We start from the raw sequence: 15,617 nt of genomic DNA, 5'->3' as shown, positions 1-15,617 counted from the left end.
TGCCAAGAAAACCCCATTGTATGTTCGCCTTAGGCTTAGGGTCACCATGAGTCAGAAATGACTTGAAGGCACACAACACCACATACACCATTCTGGTGTCCAGGAGGAAACTGATTTCACATGAAAACAGGACATGTTAGTCATAGGCAATTGGAACACAAAAGTAGGAAACAGTGCAGAAATAAACACTAAGAGAATTTTGCCTAGGATTTAAGAAATGAAGCGGGGGTGTGACTGACTAAATTTTGTGAAGCCAAAAGTTTGTCTTCAGACACCTAAAGAGGCGAGTGTATACATTAATATCACCTGATGGCAAAAAATCAAATAGAGTAAATGTTTGGAAACAGAAAATAGAGAAACTCCATTCTCTCTGCAAAAGAAGTCCAGGAGCAGATTTTGGCACAAAGCATGAACTGCTAATATCAAAATAGAGGGTAAAGCTAAAAGAATACACCAAACCAATGATTGTGATAAAGCACAACATGAAGAACATCCCTTTATAATCTAAAGATAATGTAAAAAAAAATATTTGTACTATTAAGTTTAATCGACCAGGAGCCAGAACAACTCTGGACTGAAGCCAGGAATAGTATAAGAATGCAAAAGACACTATCTGCAGTCAAAAAGAAAGAAAAGTCTCACTGGATGACAGATGAAACTGTCCAAACAGTTAAGGACAGATGAAAAACAAATGTGACAGAAATAGGTTCAGGACTTTGAATGCAACTATTCATCAACTGGTGTCCAGGGACAAAAAGATCTAGTATAACAATCAATGCAGAGAAATATAAGATAAAACAAACAAATAAACAAAAAAGGTGGAACAAGGGACGTCATCCATAAGATCCGAGAAATCAAAGGAACTTTAAAACAAGAGTGGGGATGCTCCATGACCAGCAGGGGAACAAGAAGATATGGAAAGCTAATAGAAACAACACACTGAATAATGTGGCACAGACTATGTACTGCTAATAACAAAAGTTAGAGTAAAGCTAAGGAAGAACACTAAATTAAAGCATAACTGTTTTAGAGATTGACAGATTTGATCAAGGCAACCACAGCCCCTTCTCTCCAAAGCCTGAGCAAGGTTGTTGATGATAGGGTTGTTTGGAGGTCTCTTGTTCACGGGGTTGCCATAAGGCACAGTTGACCTGATGGCAGTTAACAACAACAAGTCATAAATATACTCTGATCTCCCTCCCTGGCGTATCACCCAGTTTTAAAGTTAAGCACGTTCAAAGCCCACCAGTCTCATATTAAACTGATATTTTCCAGTAATTTAATTAAATAATTGAAATTATTGATTTAAATGGGAACAAGTAAGCATATGTTAGCTCTGTATTTTTAAAATAGGTCTCCATGTTTGTGTGTTGAGATTATTCTGGAAACAGAAATGAGGACAGAGCTGTCACACAGGAGCCAGATCTCTTTTCACACACTGGTTCAGCACCATGCTGCTGTGCTAAACCATATATTCTTCCATATCTCCTTCAGGGGCATGCACAAATTTGTTACTGTCCTGAACTTTACATGTGGCTCCATCCTGCTTTCATCAGGTCATGATCTGAGTAGCTCCTGGGCACCTATAAGGCCTGGCCATGATGCTGTATACAGCATGGTATGGGAAGGATCGCTTTCGCATGCTACAACAGAGTTGCTCCACACCCTAATCTTGTGTGTGTTTGTGAAGCATGCAGAATAATATCTAATGTCCTAAACATGGTTTTGTCAAGTCTACCAATTATTCTTTATAAAGAGCTTTCCGATCTAAAGCCTGCATAATAGAACTTTCTAAAATAAAAGCTATCAGAGAAGGAAACATTACCTATCCAGAATGCCCTGTAAAAAGCAATCTCATATTTTATTAAAGGTATATAATTTCTAAAGCATAAACTGCTCTCTGATTATTAGTAGAAATAATTCAACAACCCATAAATATTTGGTAAGTAATGAAAGATCGTGTTTTTAAGCAACACCAGACTTCCCAATAATACAATTTCTGTCCTCATACAGTGTGCAATATAGATTTCAAATATGGCTGCTTCCACTGTGCCCAATCTATATTTGGAATGTAAATTTGCATTTGCTAGCTTTCATTCTTATGCTGTATTATAGATCATGTCTAAACAATGGTAACATCCAGCTTCAAAGCCAGCATGACAGCTGAATCCTAAGTATGGATTCTAAGCTTGGGAACAAGCCAGTGAGACTGTCATCTAAGTTCTTTAGGATCATAATCAATGTCATCCTAAGAACTTGGGAAGGGGGGGATTAAAAGGGGGGCCAGAAGTAGCAAAGGAGATGAGGAGGCAAGAGGGAGGGAAGGAGTGGCTCTTCTGGGGCTCTGGGAAAGAGCCAGAGATGGGAATCAGTTGTTAATTATTTTGAATGAAACTAGTGGGTTTAAGTGGGAAATACTGTGGTATTATAAAGACATGCTTTCAACTGCCTGAAATTAAAAGCTTTGCAAAGAGGGTTATAGTGAAAACTATTAGAAATGACTCACAATCTCTTTGTGGTTCATAAAGAAATGAGCATCAGGTTTAACAAAATATTCTGAGCAACAGTTTTTTTAAAAGCTATAAACTACAATAAATGTCGATACAAATTTGCTACTCATGGAAACCAGAGATGAAGAACATTTTTCTCCCCTTGCTGCATTTGCAAGCAGAGGGGTATGTAATATTCTGGGAGTGAATGGCTGGGACCCGAGCCAAAGATGGTCAGATATTTTGTGGATGGGGGCTTTTGCAATTAGGCCAAGAGTTGCAGGTTGTCTGCCTTTAATATATGCAGACCACAATCCAAAAATGTAAGTTCATAATGTATATTTTACTATAAAATAAAGGTTGCTAATTTGCCAGGTAGACATATTGTAGGAGCATACATATTTTTATACATATTGTCTCTGTGCCCTTCTCCATTTCTTCTGGCTCCAGACCTTTTATCGTGGACCAGAGACAGCTTGGGAACAAAGGGTTTTGTCCATATCATTTTTGCTATCGTCAACAAAATCACGGGCAATAGTTTCCCTCAATCAGGGCTTTTCTTTACATCAGATAAAACCATTTAAGGATATTAATCAAGTATGCAACCCACAGTTTGAAATGGGATACCTGATAAGTATATTCCAAATCTAAATCATGTATGCATTCCACAGATTTACAGTATGACACACCCAAAAAACTACAATTCTAAGCTTACTGATTTTGTTGGAGCTTTCTTTTATTCGTGTATTTGCAGCATTTTAACCCAAAAGTAAAATGACATTTAACAGATACATACAATTAAGAAAGACAAGTGCTGCCTGTTGTAAAAGGATGGGTCAAGGGACTGTGCTGCAGGACTTACGTGTAAGCAACTGGTAAATTATAAAATGCCAGCAATCGACTGTCTGGTAAAGGAGGAGGCTGATGAGAATGAATCCAGGCCTCTGCTGTATTAGTATGGTTTTTGGCTCAAGCATCCTGTCAGGAGCTCAGAGATGCATACATGCCTCCCCGCCCCAGTTTTTATCCTCACAGTAACCATGTGAGGTCGTTTAAAGTTCCAGTCTAAGTCCAACACTTTGCCCACTACACTGCATTGCTCCTAAACATCTGGCCAGCATAATTTTAACCCTTTAAAAGTAGCTCCCTGAGTGGAAGTCTGATAATGGCAGCCAGAAAATAAAAGGCAAGGACTTCAGGGAGCAAAGGGTTTTCTAGCTGTTCGTTGGACCCCTCTTCTGTCAGGTGAGTGAGCTGGGGATGTTTAGCCTGGAGAAGAGAAGGATAAGAGGGGATATGATAGCCCTGTTTAAATATTTGAAGGGATGTCATATTGAGGAGGGAGCAAGCTCATTTTCTGCTGCTCCAGAGAACAGGACCTGGAACAATGGATGCAAGCTCCAGGAAAAGAGATTCCACCTCAACATTAGGAAGAACTTCCTGACAGTAAGGGCTGTTCGACAGTGGAACAAACTCCCTTGGATTGGAGTGCAGTCTCCTTCCTTAGATGTCTTTAAACAGAGGCTGGATGGCCATCTGTCAGGGATGCTTTGATTTAGATTTCCTGCATGGCAGAGGGTTGGACTGGATGGCCCTTGTAGTCTCTTCCAACTCTATTATTCTATGATTCTATGACACACTTGACCCAGAAAGTCTCCATCCAGACTCAAAATGAGGGTGAAAGAGTCAGAAAACAGTCCAAGAAGGAAACCATGAGAGAGCAGCAGCAGCAGCAGCATTTGGAGTAATGCTGCTGAAGCCAAGGGGCTGGGAAGGAAAGGGAAGAAGCAGAGAAGGACTTATTTAAGGCTGTGGAATAAAGACCCTACAAATTCCTTTAAAGCCCATTTAATTTTGTTTTGTATTTTAATTTTTTATTATTATTATTAGAGCCCAGGTATAACCCCATGGCCTCCCATCGATCTGCCTGCCTAACAGGCTCAACTCAGCTTGGCATCCTTCTGAGATTGCTAAAATGAGTACTCTGCTTGTTGGAGGCAATTAGCTTACAGTTGTAAAGTGCTTAGAGACTGCTTAGTGTGGTATGAAGCGGTATATAAATGAAGCTGCTATTGCTAAATGTTTTATCTACCCCTTCCATTTACATGGGCAAGTATTCTCCAATGATTCCCTGTGGGGCAAGTATGGTTTCTTTGTGGGCCAGTATTTATTCTCCTATGATTTCTTATGGGCAAGTATGGTTTCTCTATGGGCAGGTATTTATTCTCCAATGCCTTACATGGTTTCTCTATGGGCTAGTATTCTCCAATGGTTCCCTGCAAGACAGGTATTCTCCAATGATGTTCTATGGGCAAGGATGTGGAATAACATCCATGGCTGAGGAGAGGGCCATGGGGAGGAGGAGGAGGAGGAAGAAGAAGGGCAAACACTTCCCCTTCAAGGCTCCTCTGGCTTCTTCCCAAAGTGGCAGAGGAGGAGGATAGGCAAACACTTGTTTCTCTGCTGCCCAGATTTCTCCTGAGGACATGTCCAGGCAGAAGGAGAAGGATGGGCAGTAGAGGCGATGGATTGAATTAATATTAGTAATATTTATTAGTAATATTTATTTATACAGTGTGACACGGCAGCTAAAAAAACCAATGCAATTTTAGGCTGCATCAATAGAAGTATAGTGTATAGAAGTATAGATCAAGGGAAGTAATAGTGCCACTCTATTCTGCTTTGGTCAGGCCCAACCTGGAATATTGTGTCCAGTTCTGGGCGCCACAATTCAAAAAAGACGTTGAGAAACGAGAGCATGTCCAAAGGAGGGCAACTAAAATAGTGAAGAGACTGGAAACTATGCCCTATGAGGAAACGACTCAGGGAGCTGAGGATGTTTAGCCTGGAGAAGAGAAGGTTAAGAGGTGATATTATAGCCCTGTTTTAATATTTAAAGAGATGTCATATTGAGGAGGGAGCAAGCTTGTTTTCTGCTGCTCCAGAGAACAGGACCCGGAGCAATGGATGCAAGCTCCAGGAAAAGAGATCCCACTTCAATATTAGGAGGAACTTCCTGACAGTAAGGGCTGTTCAACAGTGGAACAAACTCCCTCCCTTGCAGTATGGTGGATTCTACTTCTTTGGAGGTCTTTAAGCAGAGGCTGGATGGCCATCGGTCAACTAGGATGCTTTGATTGAGAGTTCCTGCATGGCAGAATGGGGTTGGTCTGGATGGCCCTTGTGGTCTCTTCCAACTTTATGATTCTATTAATTAATTACTTTAAAATAAATAAGTACATAAATAAATAAATAAATAAATAATGAATTAAAAACCTATCTGAGGCCCCAAGAAGTTTAGCCTGTTTTAATTTGGGCCTGTACCTACTGCCAAATTGTGCATAGCTGGCTTAGCAGAGACTGGCTTAGAATGGTATGAAGTGGCATCTGAGTACCAAGCTTGTTGGGGGGCAATTGGCTTACACACATTGTAAACATTGTAAACCACTTAGGGAGTGCTTTGGTGCACTGAGAAGCAGTATGGAAACGTATTTACTACTGCTATTGCTCTCCTTTTGAGAGAGGCTGGCTATAAATACAATTTATTATTATTATTATTATTATTATTATTATTATTATTATTATTATTATTATTGCTATATAAGTGAAGCTGCTATTGCTAATCCCTGGCCAGGGTGACACCTTGCTCCCACTCAGAGCCCAGCCAAGGGTCACTCCAGAACCAGGCAGGGCCCCCTCCCTCCCTGACCCACATCTCCGCTGGTGCCGCAGTGCCAGCCTCCTTTCTCCCAGAGGAAGGATGGATGATGATGATGATCATCATCACCATCATGATTCTGATGATCATGATGATCATGATCATAATGAGTCTGATGATGATGATGATGATGATGATTCTGATGATCATGATCATTCTGATGATGATGCCTCCCTCCCCTCCACCATCACCAGACACTGAGCCATGGCGGCCCAGGGTTTGGCAAGAAGATGCAGCAGCAGCAGAAGCTGCAGTCTCCCGAGCAGAGCCGCATTGCAACGTGACTCTTGGGCACCCAGGGGTCTCCCTCCCCATCCATCCCAGAGGCTGCCTTGCCCTGCCTTGCCTTGCCTTGCCTTGCCTCCCCCTGCTTACCTGTCCCGCTGCTCATCTTGCTGGGCTGCAGGGGCTGCAGGGGCTGAGGAGGAGAGGGAGGAGGAGGTTGGCAGGGCCCTGGGAGGGTGGCATCCCCTGGGAGGGCACCTGTTACGCAGCTCTAGGCGCCTCTCCTTTCTGCTGCTGCTGCTGCTGCTGGAGCTCTGGCGCTGGAGGACTGTCTCTCTTGCAGCCTGGGAGGGAAGGCGGGGCGTCTGGCTGGGAAGGAAGGCTTGCAGTTGCAGTTGCAGAGGAGCAGCAGCAGCAGGAGGAGGAGGAGGAGGAAGGGTTGCAGTGGCGTCACTGGGGAAGCTGTGGGCACCGCTCCAGGGGACCCCCTAAATGGGCTGTGGGTGGGGTTTGATGCCACTGCTCCTCAAACACCTACATTGGGGCAGAAACAGGTTGCTGCATTCATCTGGAGCAGAAAGGAGAGGCCTTTGGGTTTTTTAAAATTAAAATTTCAAAAATTTTAGATTTTTTTTTCAAAATTGATTTTTTTAAAATGTTATTTTTTAAAAAAAATTCTTTTAAAAAAAAATCATGCTGGACCTGAATTTTCCACTCTGTATACGTTGCATGAATGCTATTGCCATTTTAAGGTATAGGGAGTGCACCAGGTCACACCCTAAAAGGGGGGGGGGTGACACTAGTGCTCCTCAAGCACCTACATTTGGGCAGAAACAGGCTGCAGCATTCATCTGCTTCCCTTCAAAATGCTGTAAGACATGGTGGCGGCAGAGTGAAGCTCAGTAGGAGGAGAAAGGAGAGGCATCAGAAATTTTAAATCTTTAAAAATTCTTTTTAAATTTTCTTTAGAAACATGTTTTAAACAAATCTTCACTGTGAGTATGTAAATACACGCATCCCTCCATATTTGTGGCTTTGATATTTGTGGATTTGATTATTCATGGATTTGACTGCTATGTTCTCTCTAGGAATACCTAGGTCCTCCAGTGCAACTCTATGGTCAACTTTAACTAAAAGTTGCACTGAAAGACCTAGGGATTCCTAGAGAGAATACTCTACTAGGCATTTGTAGCTCCTCCAGCACAGTTCTATGGTCGGTGTCTGTCGGACGTTGACCACAGAGTTGCACTGGAGGACCTACACATTCCTAGAGAGATGTCATCTCAGGTAAAAACATGGTGCTTTTGTTATTTGCGGTTTTTCCATATTCCATATTGTAAAGGTACCAATCAGGAGAAACAAACAAACTAAGTCCATGATCCAAGATGGCTTTTTATTTTGCATGCAAATGAACACAGGGGAATCATTTCTACCAAACTGTGCCACCAGACAAAGCATAGAGTAGCCTTTTATACAGAAGACAGTGCTTAAGTTTCGGGCACCCTCCTTCTGAACTTTCAATAACCCAAATTAAAAAAGTGTATTCTTAACATTTAATGAGGATGAAACTCTATGTCTTATCATTTGGCACCAAAAACTAATTTGTCTCCCTCCTTGTCTGGGTCAGCTTGGCCTTGACTTTGCAGGTGCACTGTTATCGTGCCAAAAGTCAGAAAGGGGAAGGTGGGGAGAGAAAGTAAGGTGGAGAAGAGGGGGTCAACCCAGTCAAAGGAAGAGCAGCGAGAGAGAGAGGGGGTTTATCAAACCCTAACAATATTATGCCTCTAACCGTAGCGAATATGGAGGGACAAGTGTACATTTAGGTTGCTCATACGATCTTGTAATTTGAAGGTATAATTTTAATTTTGCTAGTTGTTTATGTCCCAACTATGAGCATTACACTCAGTGGTCGATGGGAATTGCAATTTATGGGTAACATTACCACAAAAATGCATTACTAAGGATTCCGTATGGTGTTAAATGTGAAGAGGACAATGGAGGAGGGAATGACAACATGAGTTACCACACCAGGTGACACCAACCCTAGTGATGCCACTGGTCACCCCGCCCCCCATTGACCGCCTCCCATTTGACACCATACAGAATCCTTAGCAATACTTTTTTGCACTAATGTTACTCATAAATCATCACTGAGTGTAATGTTCATAGTTGTGGCATAAACAACTAGAAAAAAAATCAAATTTATACCTTCAAATTACAATATCATATGCACAACCTAAATCCATTTATATAAGCATAGTGAAGTTTTGGTTAAAAGGAGATGTTTTAAAAGAAAAATTTAAAAGAATATTTTTTTAAAAAATCAAAAAATTCAATTTTTTTATTTGAAATTTTGAAATTTTAATTTAAAAAAAATTCTTGGGCCTCTCCTTTCTCCTCCCACTGAGCTTTATCCCACTCCCACTATCTTTTAAAGAATTTTAAATGGAAGCAGATGAACGCTACAGCCCATTTCTGCCCCAAAGTAAGTGTTTGAGGAGCAGTAGTGTCACCCCCCTCAGAGTGTCATCTGGTGTGGTCTGCACCCCCCCCATGCCCCCTAGTGATGCCACTGCTCTGGGGCTACCCACCACTGCAGCTGGACTGACCTGTGTTTGAGGCAGGACCGGCCCTGGTGGGATCTCTGCAAGCGAGGTATTAAGCCTGGGCCTTGCCTGAGGCAAGTCTCCCTGAGATGGAGCCCTTTCCTTTAAGCACACCACCCAAAAATAGGGTGCGGGGACTCAAAAACCGCACCTGCTAGTCAGCCATCAACATGGTGGTGGGAGTTGTGGATGCCTGCATAGTCCCACAAAAACCTGTGCTTTTGAGGGGATGGGAATGAGGGAGACCTGTGGAACCAGGTCAGAGGGAATAAAATCCACAAAAATCCCATCAAGGTATCACTGTTTTGTGGAATTGGGATCTTATTGTATTATTTCGTAGCCTGGACAAGACAGCTACCCCCAGGAGGAACAGTGTCCCTACCATACAGAGGCATGATCCCGAGATACCTGGGAGGTGCTAAAATTTATGACTTCAGTTTCTTTGGCAATGGCATCCTTAGGGTTGGTATCACCCGGTGTGGTAACTCATGGTGTCATACATCTCCCATTGACCTCCTCCTCCTCTCATTTCACCCCATACAGAATCTTTAGTAATGCTTTTTTACACCAATGTTATCTGCAAATCGCAATTTCCATCTACCACTGAGTGTAATGCTCATAGATGGGACTTAAACAACTAGCAAAATTAAAATTATGCCATTTGGGCGACTAAAATGGTGAAGGGTCTGGAAACCATGCCCTATGAGGAACGACTTAGGGAGCTGGGGATGTTTAGCCTGGAGAAGGTTAAGAGGGGATATGATAGCCCTGTTTCAATATTTGAAGGGATGTCATGTTGAGGAGGGAGCAAGCTTATTTTCTGCTGCTCCAGAGAACAGAACCTGGAGCAATGGATGCAAGCTAAAGGAAAAGAGATTCCACCTCAACATTAGGAGGAACTTCCTGACAGTAAGGGCTGTTCGGCAGTGGAATGCACTCCATCAGAGGGTGATAGAGTCTCCTTCCTTGGAGGTCTAAACAGAGGCTGGATGGCCATCTGTCGGGGGTGCTTTGATTTGGATTTCCTGCATGGCAGGGGGTTGGACTGGATGGCCCTAGTGGTCTCTTCCAACTCTACGATTCTATTATTCTATGATTGATATGATTCAAATTACAATATCCTATGCACAATGTAATGTATTTACATACACATAGTGAAGATTTGGTTAAAATGTGATGTTCCTAAAGAAATTTTTTACATATTTTTTTTAAAAAATAAAATTTCTGGGGCCTCTCCTTTCTCCTCCCACTGAGTTTCACCCAATTCCCACCATCTTTTAAAGCATTTTAAAGGGAAGCAGATGAATACCACTGCCCATTTCTGCCAAAACATAGGTGTTTAAGGAGAAGTGTTGCCCCTCCCCAAGGTGTTACCTGGTACAGTTTGCCCCCCCTATTGACGCCACTGTTCTTTGGCAAAATACACAACTGAGTTCCAAACACTCAGGAAACCCAACTGTCTCCAAAGAAGTACAGTCACCCCTCCATTTTCATGGGGGATCCATCCAGACACCCCCACTGCAAAAACAAAAACTGCCAATATTCAAGCCCCATTGTCTTGAATGGTGTTGCACACTTTTGAGCACCAGCCCCATTTTGTCCCCTTCCATTTGCCAATCACGCATAAGCGAGGGACATGAGTATGACACAGATCCCAAGTCTGCAAAAACAGAGAGGTGACTGTAGTTGTTATTATTATTATTATTATTATTATTATTATTATTATTATTATTATCTTGCAGCACAAAATAGTAGAAAGAAGAAAAAAAGAGCATGGTAGCACCTTTAAATGCTGTTTATTTTAACATGCGCTTTCAAGATATCAACTCATTTCTTCTGATAGTCTGTACTGCATCTGCCCATATCTATGAAAGCTCATGGTCAAATAAAAAGAAGCTCGTCTTAAAGGCACTGGCACATTCCTTACTTTTTTCAGTCCAGTTGTATTTCCATTATAAAATATGCCCAAATCACACATGCCCTGGCCAGATGTCCATACTCCAAACAAACAAAATGGTTGAAACATTCAAATACAAAATACAGCTCTTTTCATCCTTATGAGAGGGTTTTCTTGTGGAAGCACTCTCCTTTTACTGGAATTTAGATGTGTGAGTTGGCTCATTTTACCTGAGCGTTTTGATACAGGGAACATTTATGTTGCCATTTTGTCTTTGCTATAGCATATCAGTTCTGGATTAACACACCATTATGAGTATTAAATTCACACAAGCATTATAGATGGATTCATAGGCCATACACCCACAATTCTGCTTGACTGTTCCATCACTGTCATGCTTAAAAGCAATGATAAAAGAGAAGCCAAGATAGTGTTGCTCAGAAAAGGGAATGCAGATCTTCAGTGCCATGGTTACCAGGGGCTGAGAGTTGGTGTCATTCTCTTCCCACAGCCCCAGCAGTATTATTAACTCAGCCTCTTTACTTTTTCCTTATACCTAAACGATTCCTGTGCATTTTGCACTTGTCCGGAAAAACATCAGTATAATGGATAAACCCTGACCATCATCCCAGGCACTGCAGCCTTTCCATGGTAATAGTGGTGTGAGTATTAATCTCTTATGTATCCTCCAGGTATCCCAATTTGGCAAGGACAGCCCTGTTCATTTCTTTTGTCCAGTTTCTTCAGCTGCTCTTAAAATGTCCTAGTTTCTTTCTCCTAGTCCCACTTTTGCCGCTTGTCCTCAGTTTACTTCTGTTGGTGCAAAATGTGTTCAGAGCACAAAAGTAGGTTATTCTCAGTTAACTCAGCAGAAAGAAGAGGCGGTGGAGTCTTGCCCTTTCCAGTAAGATCATTTCGACCCCTCTTTCTTCCAGATATTCCTAAACTCAGTACAAACATTCAGGGTTTCTGTACTTAAAACATGTTTTTGTCTCTCCTTGCCCACTAAGAAACTTTGTCTTCTTGTTGCCTGGCCACAACCTCTTGACTACATGGTAATGTTGCTCTTCCATGTGTCTTCCAGTTTTCATCTTTGAAATGTTGGAGGATATACTCCCACAATATAAAACACCTCCTTCTGCACACATGCTTCATCTGTCTGAATGAGAGCACCTTGCAAGTGATTATTTCAATTCAATTATTGCCAGTCATGTATTAAAATCTTGAGTACTGGCACTCATTATGACTCATGGCTCATAGCTGTGCCCCCTGTGAGTTAAAAATATAACTTTGTTGATCCATATCTATCTGTGTATACATGTGCCCTTTGAAACACAAGGGCCATCCGGTTCAACTCCCTGCCACACAGGAAGACACAATCAAAGAACTCACAACAGATGACCATCCAGCCTCTGTTTAAAAACCTCCAAAGAAAGAGACTCCATCACATTCTGAGGCAGCATATTGCTCTGTCGAACAGACGTTTTTCCTAATGTTTAGGTGGAATCTTTTTTCCTGCAGTTGGAATCCATTGCTCCATGTCTCATCTTTGGACATGGCAGAAAACAAGCTTGTTCCATCCTCAAAATGACATTCTTTCAAATATTTAAACATGGCTGTCATATCATCTCTTAACTGTCTCTTCTCCAGGCTGAACATACCCAGGTCCCTAAGTCTCTCCTCATAGGACATAGTTTTCAGACCCTTCACCATTTTGGTTGCCCTCCTCTGGACACACTCCAGCATGTCAACATCCTTTTTGAACTGTGGTGCCCAGAACTGGACACAATAGTCTGGATGAAGTCTGACCACGAACAGAATAGAATGCTACTTTTACTTCCTTTGAAATAGACACTGCACTCCTATTGATGCAGCCTGTAGTTACTTAGGCTTTTTAAGCTACTGCATCACACTGTTGCCTTATGTTCAGCTTATGGTCTACTAAGACTCCTAAATCCCTTACTGTTGTCAAGCCACGTGTCCCCAATCCTATACCTGTCAATTTCATTTTTTTCTACCTAAGTGTAGCACCTTACATTTCTTCCTGTTAAAGCTCATTTTATTAGTTGTGGCCTAGCTCTCCAATATGTTAAGGTCATTTTGAATTCTGACCCTGTCCTCTGGGGTATTAGCTACCTCACCTAATTTGGTGTCATCTACAAATTTGATGAGCATGCCCTCTATTCCATCATCCAAGACACTGATAAAGATGTTGAAAAGTACTGGGTCACTTCCACTCCATTAACCAGCTCAGGATCAGATCTATAATAGCTGATCCCCCAGTTGCCTCTTCCATTCTAGATAATGAAATTGTCTGCCAGCCAAGTGAGGAATTTGGTGGTTTTTATACTCTTGGCAGTGTTTGACTTCCAAAAAGTAATGTGGACAAAGGTCAGAAACAGACAGATCAAAAGCACCGGCTTTGGACTGATCCGGGGCAGGGCATTCAGATGACGCATACCCCCAGATTGGGCCGGAGCACAAAAAAGCACCCCTTGCCAGTGGTTTATTGTGGACCATGGCAGTGGCCGGCCTTGGGACCACAGCGTCTGGTCACCGCGGTCCTGCGCTGCTCAGGGTGCACTCTCCAGAGGCCACTCCAAGCTGCCTGTCTGCTTGAGGCCACAAACTTTGAAATTTACTTTGAGTTATGATTTCAGGGGAAACTTTTATGTATAGTTCTTAATGGATGGATGATGTATAGGTGGTATCTCACTATGGACAGATTATCAAAAATGTTCAACAATAATTCAAATAGTTCAAATAAATGTTGGAAACATTAAAACATTGGGTTTTTTTAACACATATGGTGGACTTGTGATGAAGCACAGAAATATTGGACTAAAATTCATTCATGTTGGAAGGCATTTCTAAAGCTAACATTGAAACCAGATACTTTCTTGTTGGGAATGTTAAATGAACAAATTGAGAAGAAATTTGGAAGGAGTTTACAATATATGATCACTGTGGTTAGAATTGTATGATAAAAGATGGAAATATGTTGTTAACCAAACAAAAGAAGACTGTCTATTGAAGATAATTGAACTTGTTGAAATGGATAAACTGACAATATTGATTGAGGAGAAATCTTGGAACAATTTTAATAAAGATTGGGATTCATTTAAACTTTATAATTTAAACAGAGTTTATATGCAGTAGCCTTTTTTCTTTTCTTCCAGAATGCTGGGGTGACAGGTGCACATTTTATGGCAGCTGTATTCTGCAGTTTCCTTGCAGCCACAGCTTCTTCTACTACAGCCAAAGAGCCTTCTGGCTGCCCTGGAGCTTATGAGAGCAGAGCTGACCTGGATCCCTCTCCAATCCAGACCCAGGGGTAGGATTCTACTATTAATCTCCTTGCTGTATAATCTTCCACATATAGTTCTGCTTTAATTCCAAGTGCTGTTGGACTGTAAAAGCCCAAACAGTCCACCACCACCACCTGTATTTCTCTCGGTCATTCATTTAGTCTATCAAGCTCATTTAATAAGGACCTGGTTAAAATAAACTCAGACCACAGAGTCTCTCCCCATTTAGTACTTTATTAATGTCATACTAAGTAATCTTATTATTATGGTATATCAACTTCATATCTTATTATTTCCTTACCAAATTTTCTAAACATGGTTTACATGTATACTTATATCATCTAGCTCCAAAGATCACATGGACATCTACAAAAAAGATCGTCTATGGCAATTTCAGCCATAAATACAATAATTAACAATTACAAACCAACACCTGATGACACTGTCAGGTGAGCAACCATCATTTTGAGATAACGACATGAATCAAATAACACCCAACAAAACATTTATTTGATGGCAGTTCTTCATCAAGCATGTCCTAATGAGAGAAAGACATCCATTGCTAACAAATTCTGAACATCTTGCTAGAGCCAGCAGCAAAATTCCTGTTACAGTTTTCCACCAGCCACCAAATTTGCAGACATTGCTAGTAAAAACTGTTTTGAAACATCAGTCAGCAATCCAGGATTGCACTCTTATGATTGTGTATCCTTCATGGCAGGGGGCTGGACTGGATGGCCCTTGAAGTCTCTTCCAACTCTGGAAGGAGGGCATGTTACAGGAATAGTCTTCTGGCCTGGAACTTTCCACTTCTTTCACTTAGGTCCTGCTCCAGCTTCAACAGGGGAAATTATCTCTCATTTGTATGTCCGGCTTAAGGATTTCAGGGCCAAGGGGCTTTTGGCTGACAGATTTACTCTTGGGCTTTACCTATGGCTTGCACCAGTGATCTTATTATCCAGCTGATTCTTCTTCTGATGGATTGCTCCCTATTTCTCAGGGACATAAGAAAAACACTCCTGGATCTCACTTTGGGCAACTCAGTGAGTCAATTCACAGGAAGATTCCTCTACGAATACAGTAAAGCTCAAATGCTTCATAAGGCAATACAGGACCAAAACAAGGTAGGCATCTTTGCTGATCTCAGGCACCCCATCTTCCTCATCCAGAGCTGGGTTTGAAATGCCAAAACAAAGTCTGTGCACATTCAGAAAAGCTGAACACAAGCACAATGAAGCACAGGGTCATTTCTGATTAAATTGATTTGTAATTGGTTAAGTGGCCAAACCCAAAGGGTGGTTAGCAATGGCTTCTCTTCATCCTGGAAAGAAGTGACCAGTGGAGTGCCACAGGGTTCTGTCCTGGGCCTAGTGC

At 41.7% G+C, this 15,617-nt stretch overlaps 1 protein-coding gene across 5 annotated transcripts in view; it reads right to left on the bottom strand.

Annotated features, from left to right (window-relative positions):
* Positions 1 to 6,752, bottom strand: part of LOC149280671 (actin-binding LIM protein 2-like) — an 83,550-nt gene extending 76,798 nt beyond the window's left edge. For 2 of the 5 annotated variants that reach the window (XM_089500267.1, XM_089500269.1), the window contains exon 1: positions 6,583 to 6,751. In XM_089500267.1, the coding sequence (XP_089356393.1) occupies positions 6,583 to 6,598 (16 nt within the window). In that variant the 5' untranslated portion in view covers positions 6,599 to 6,751. Of the gene's footprint in view, positions 1 to 6,582 lie in introns of all 5 variants that reach the window. The other 3 variants (XR_016278138.1, XM_089500268.1, XM_089500271.1) reach the window with 3 other exon arrangements.
* Positions 6,753 to 15,617: the final 8,865 nt, after the last annotated feature.

This window comes from Sceloporus occidentalis, unplaced genomic scaffold, assembly GCF_023333645.1.
Source record: "Sceloporus occidentalis isolate IW3139 unplaced genomic scaffold, rSceOcc1.0.p SCAF_150, whole genome shotgun sequence".
Classification (NCBI taxonomy): domain Eukaryota; kingdom Metazoa; phylum Chordata; class Lepidosauria; order Squamata; family Phrynosomatidae; genus Sceloporus; species Sceloporus occidentalis.
Note: the sequence above shows the minus strand (reverse complement) of the source record. Positions and strands in the feature narration are given on the sequence as shown.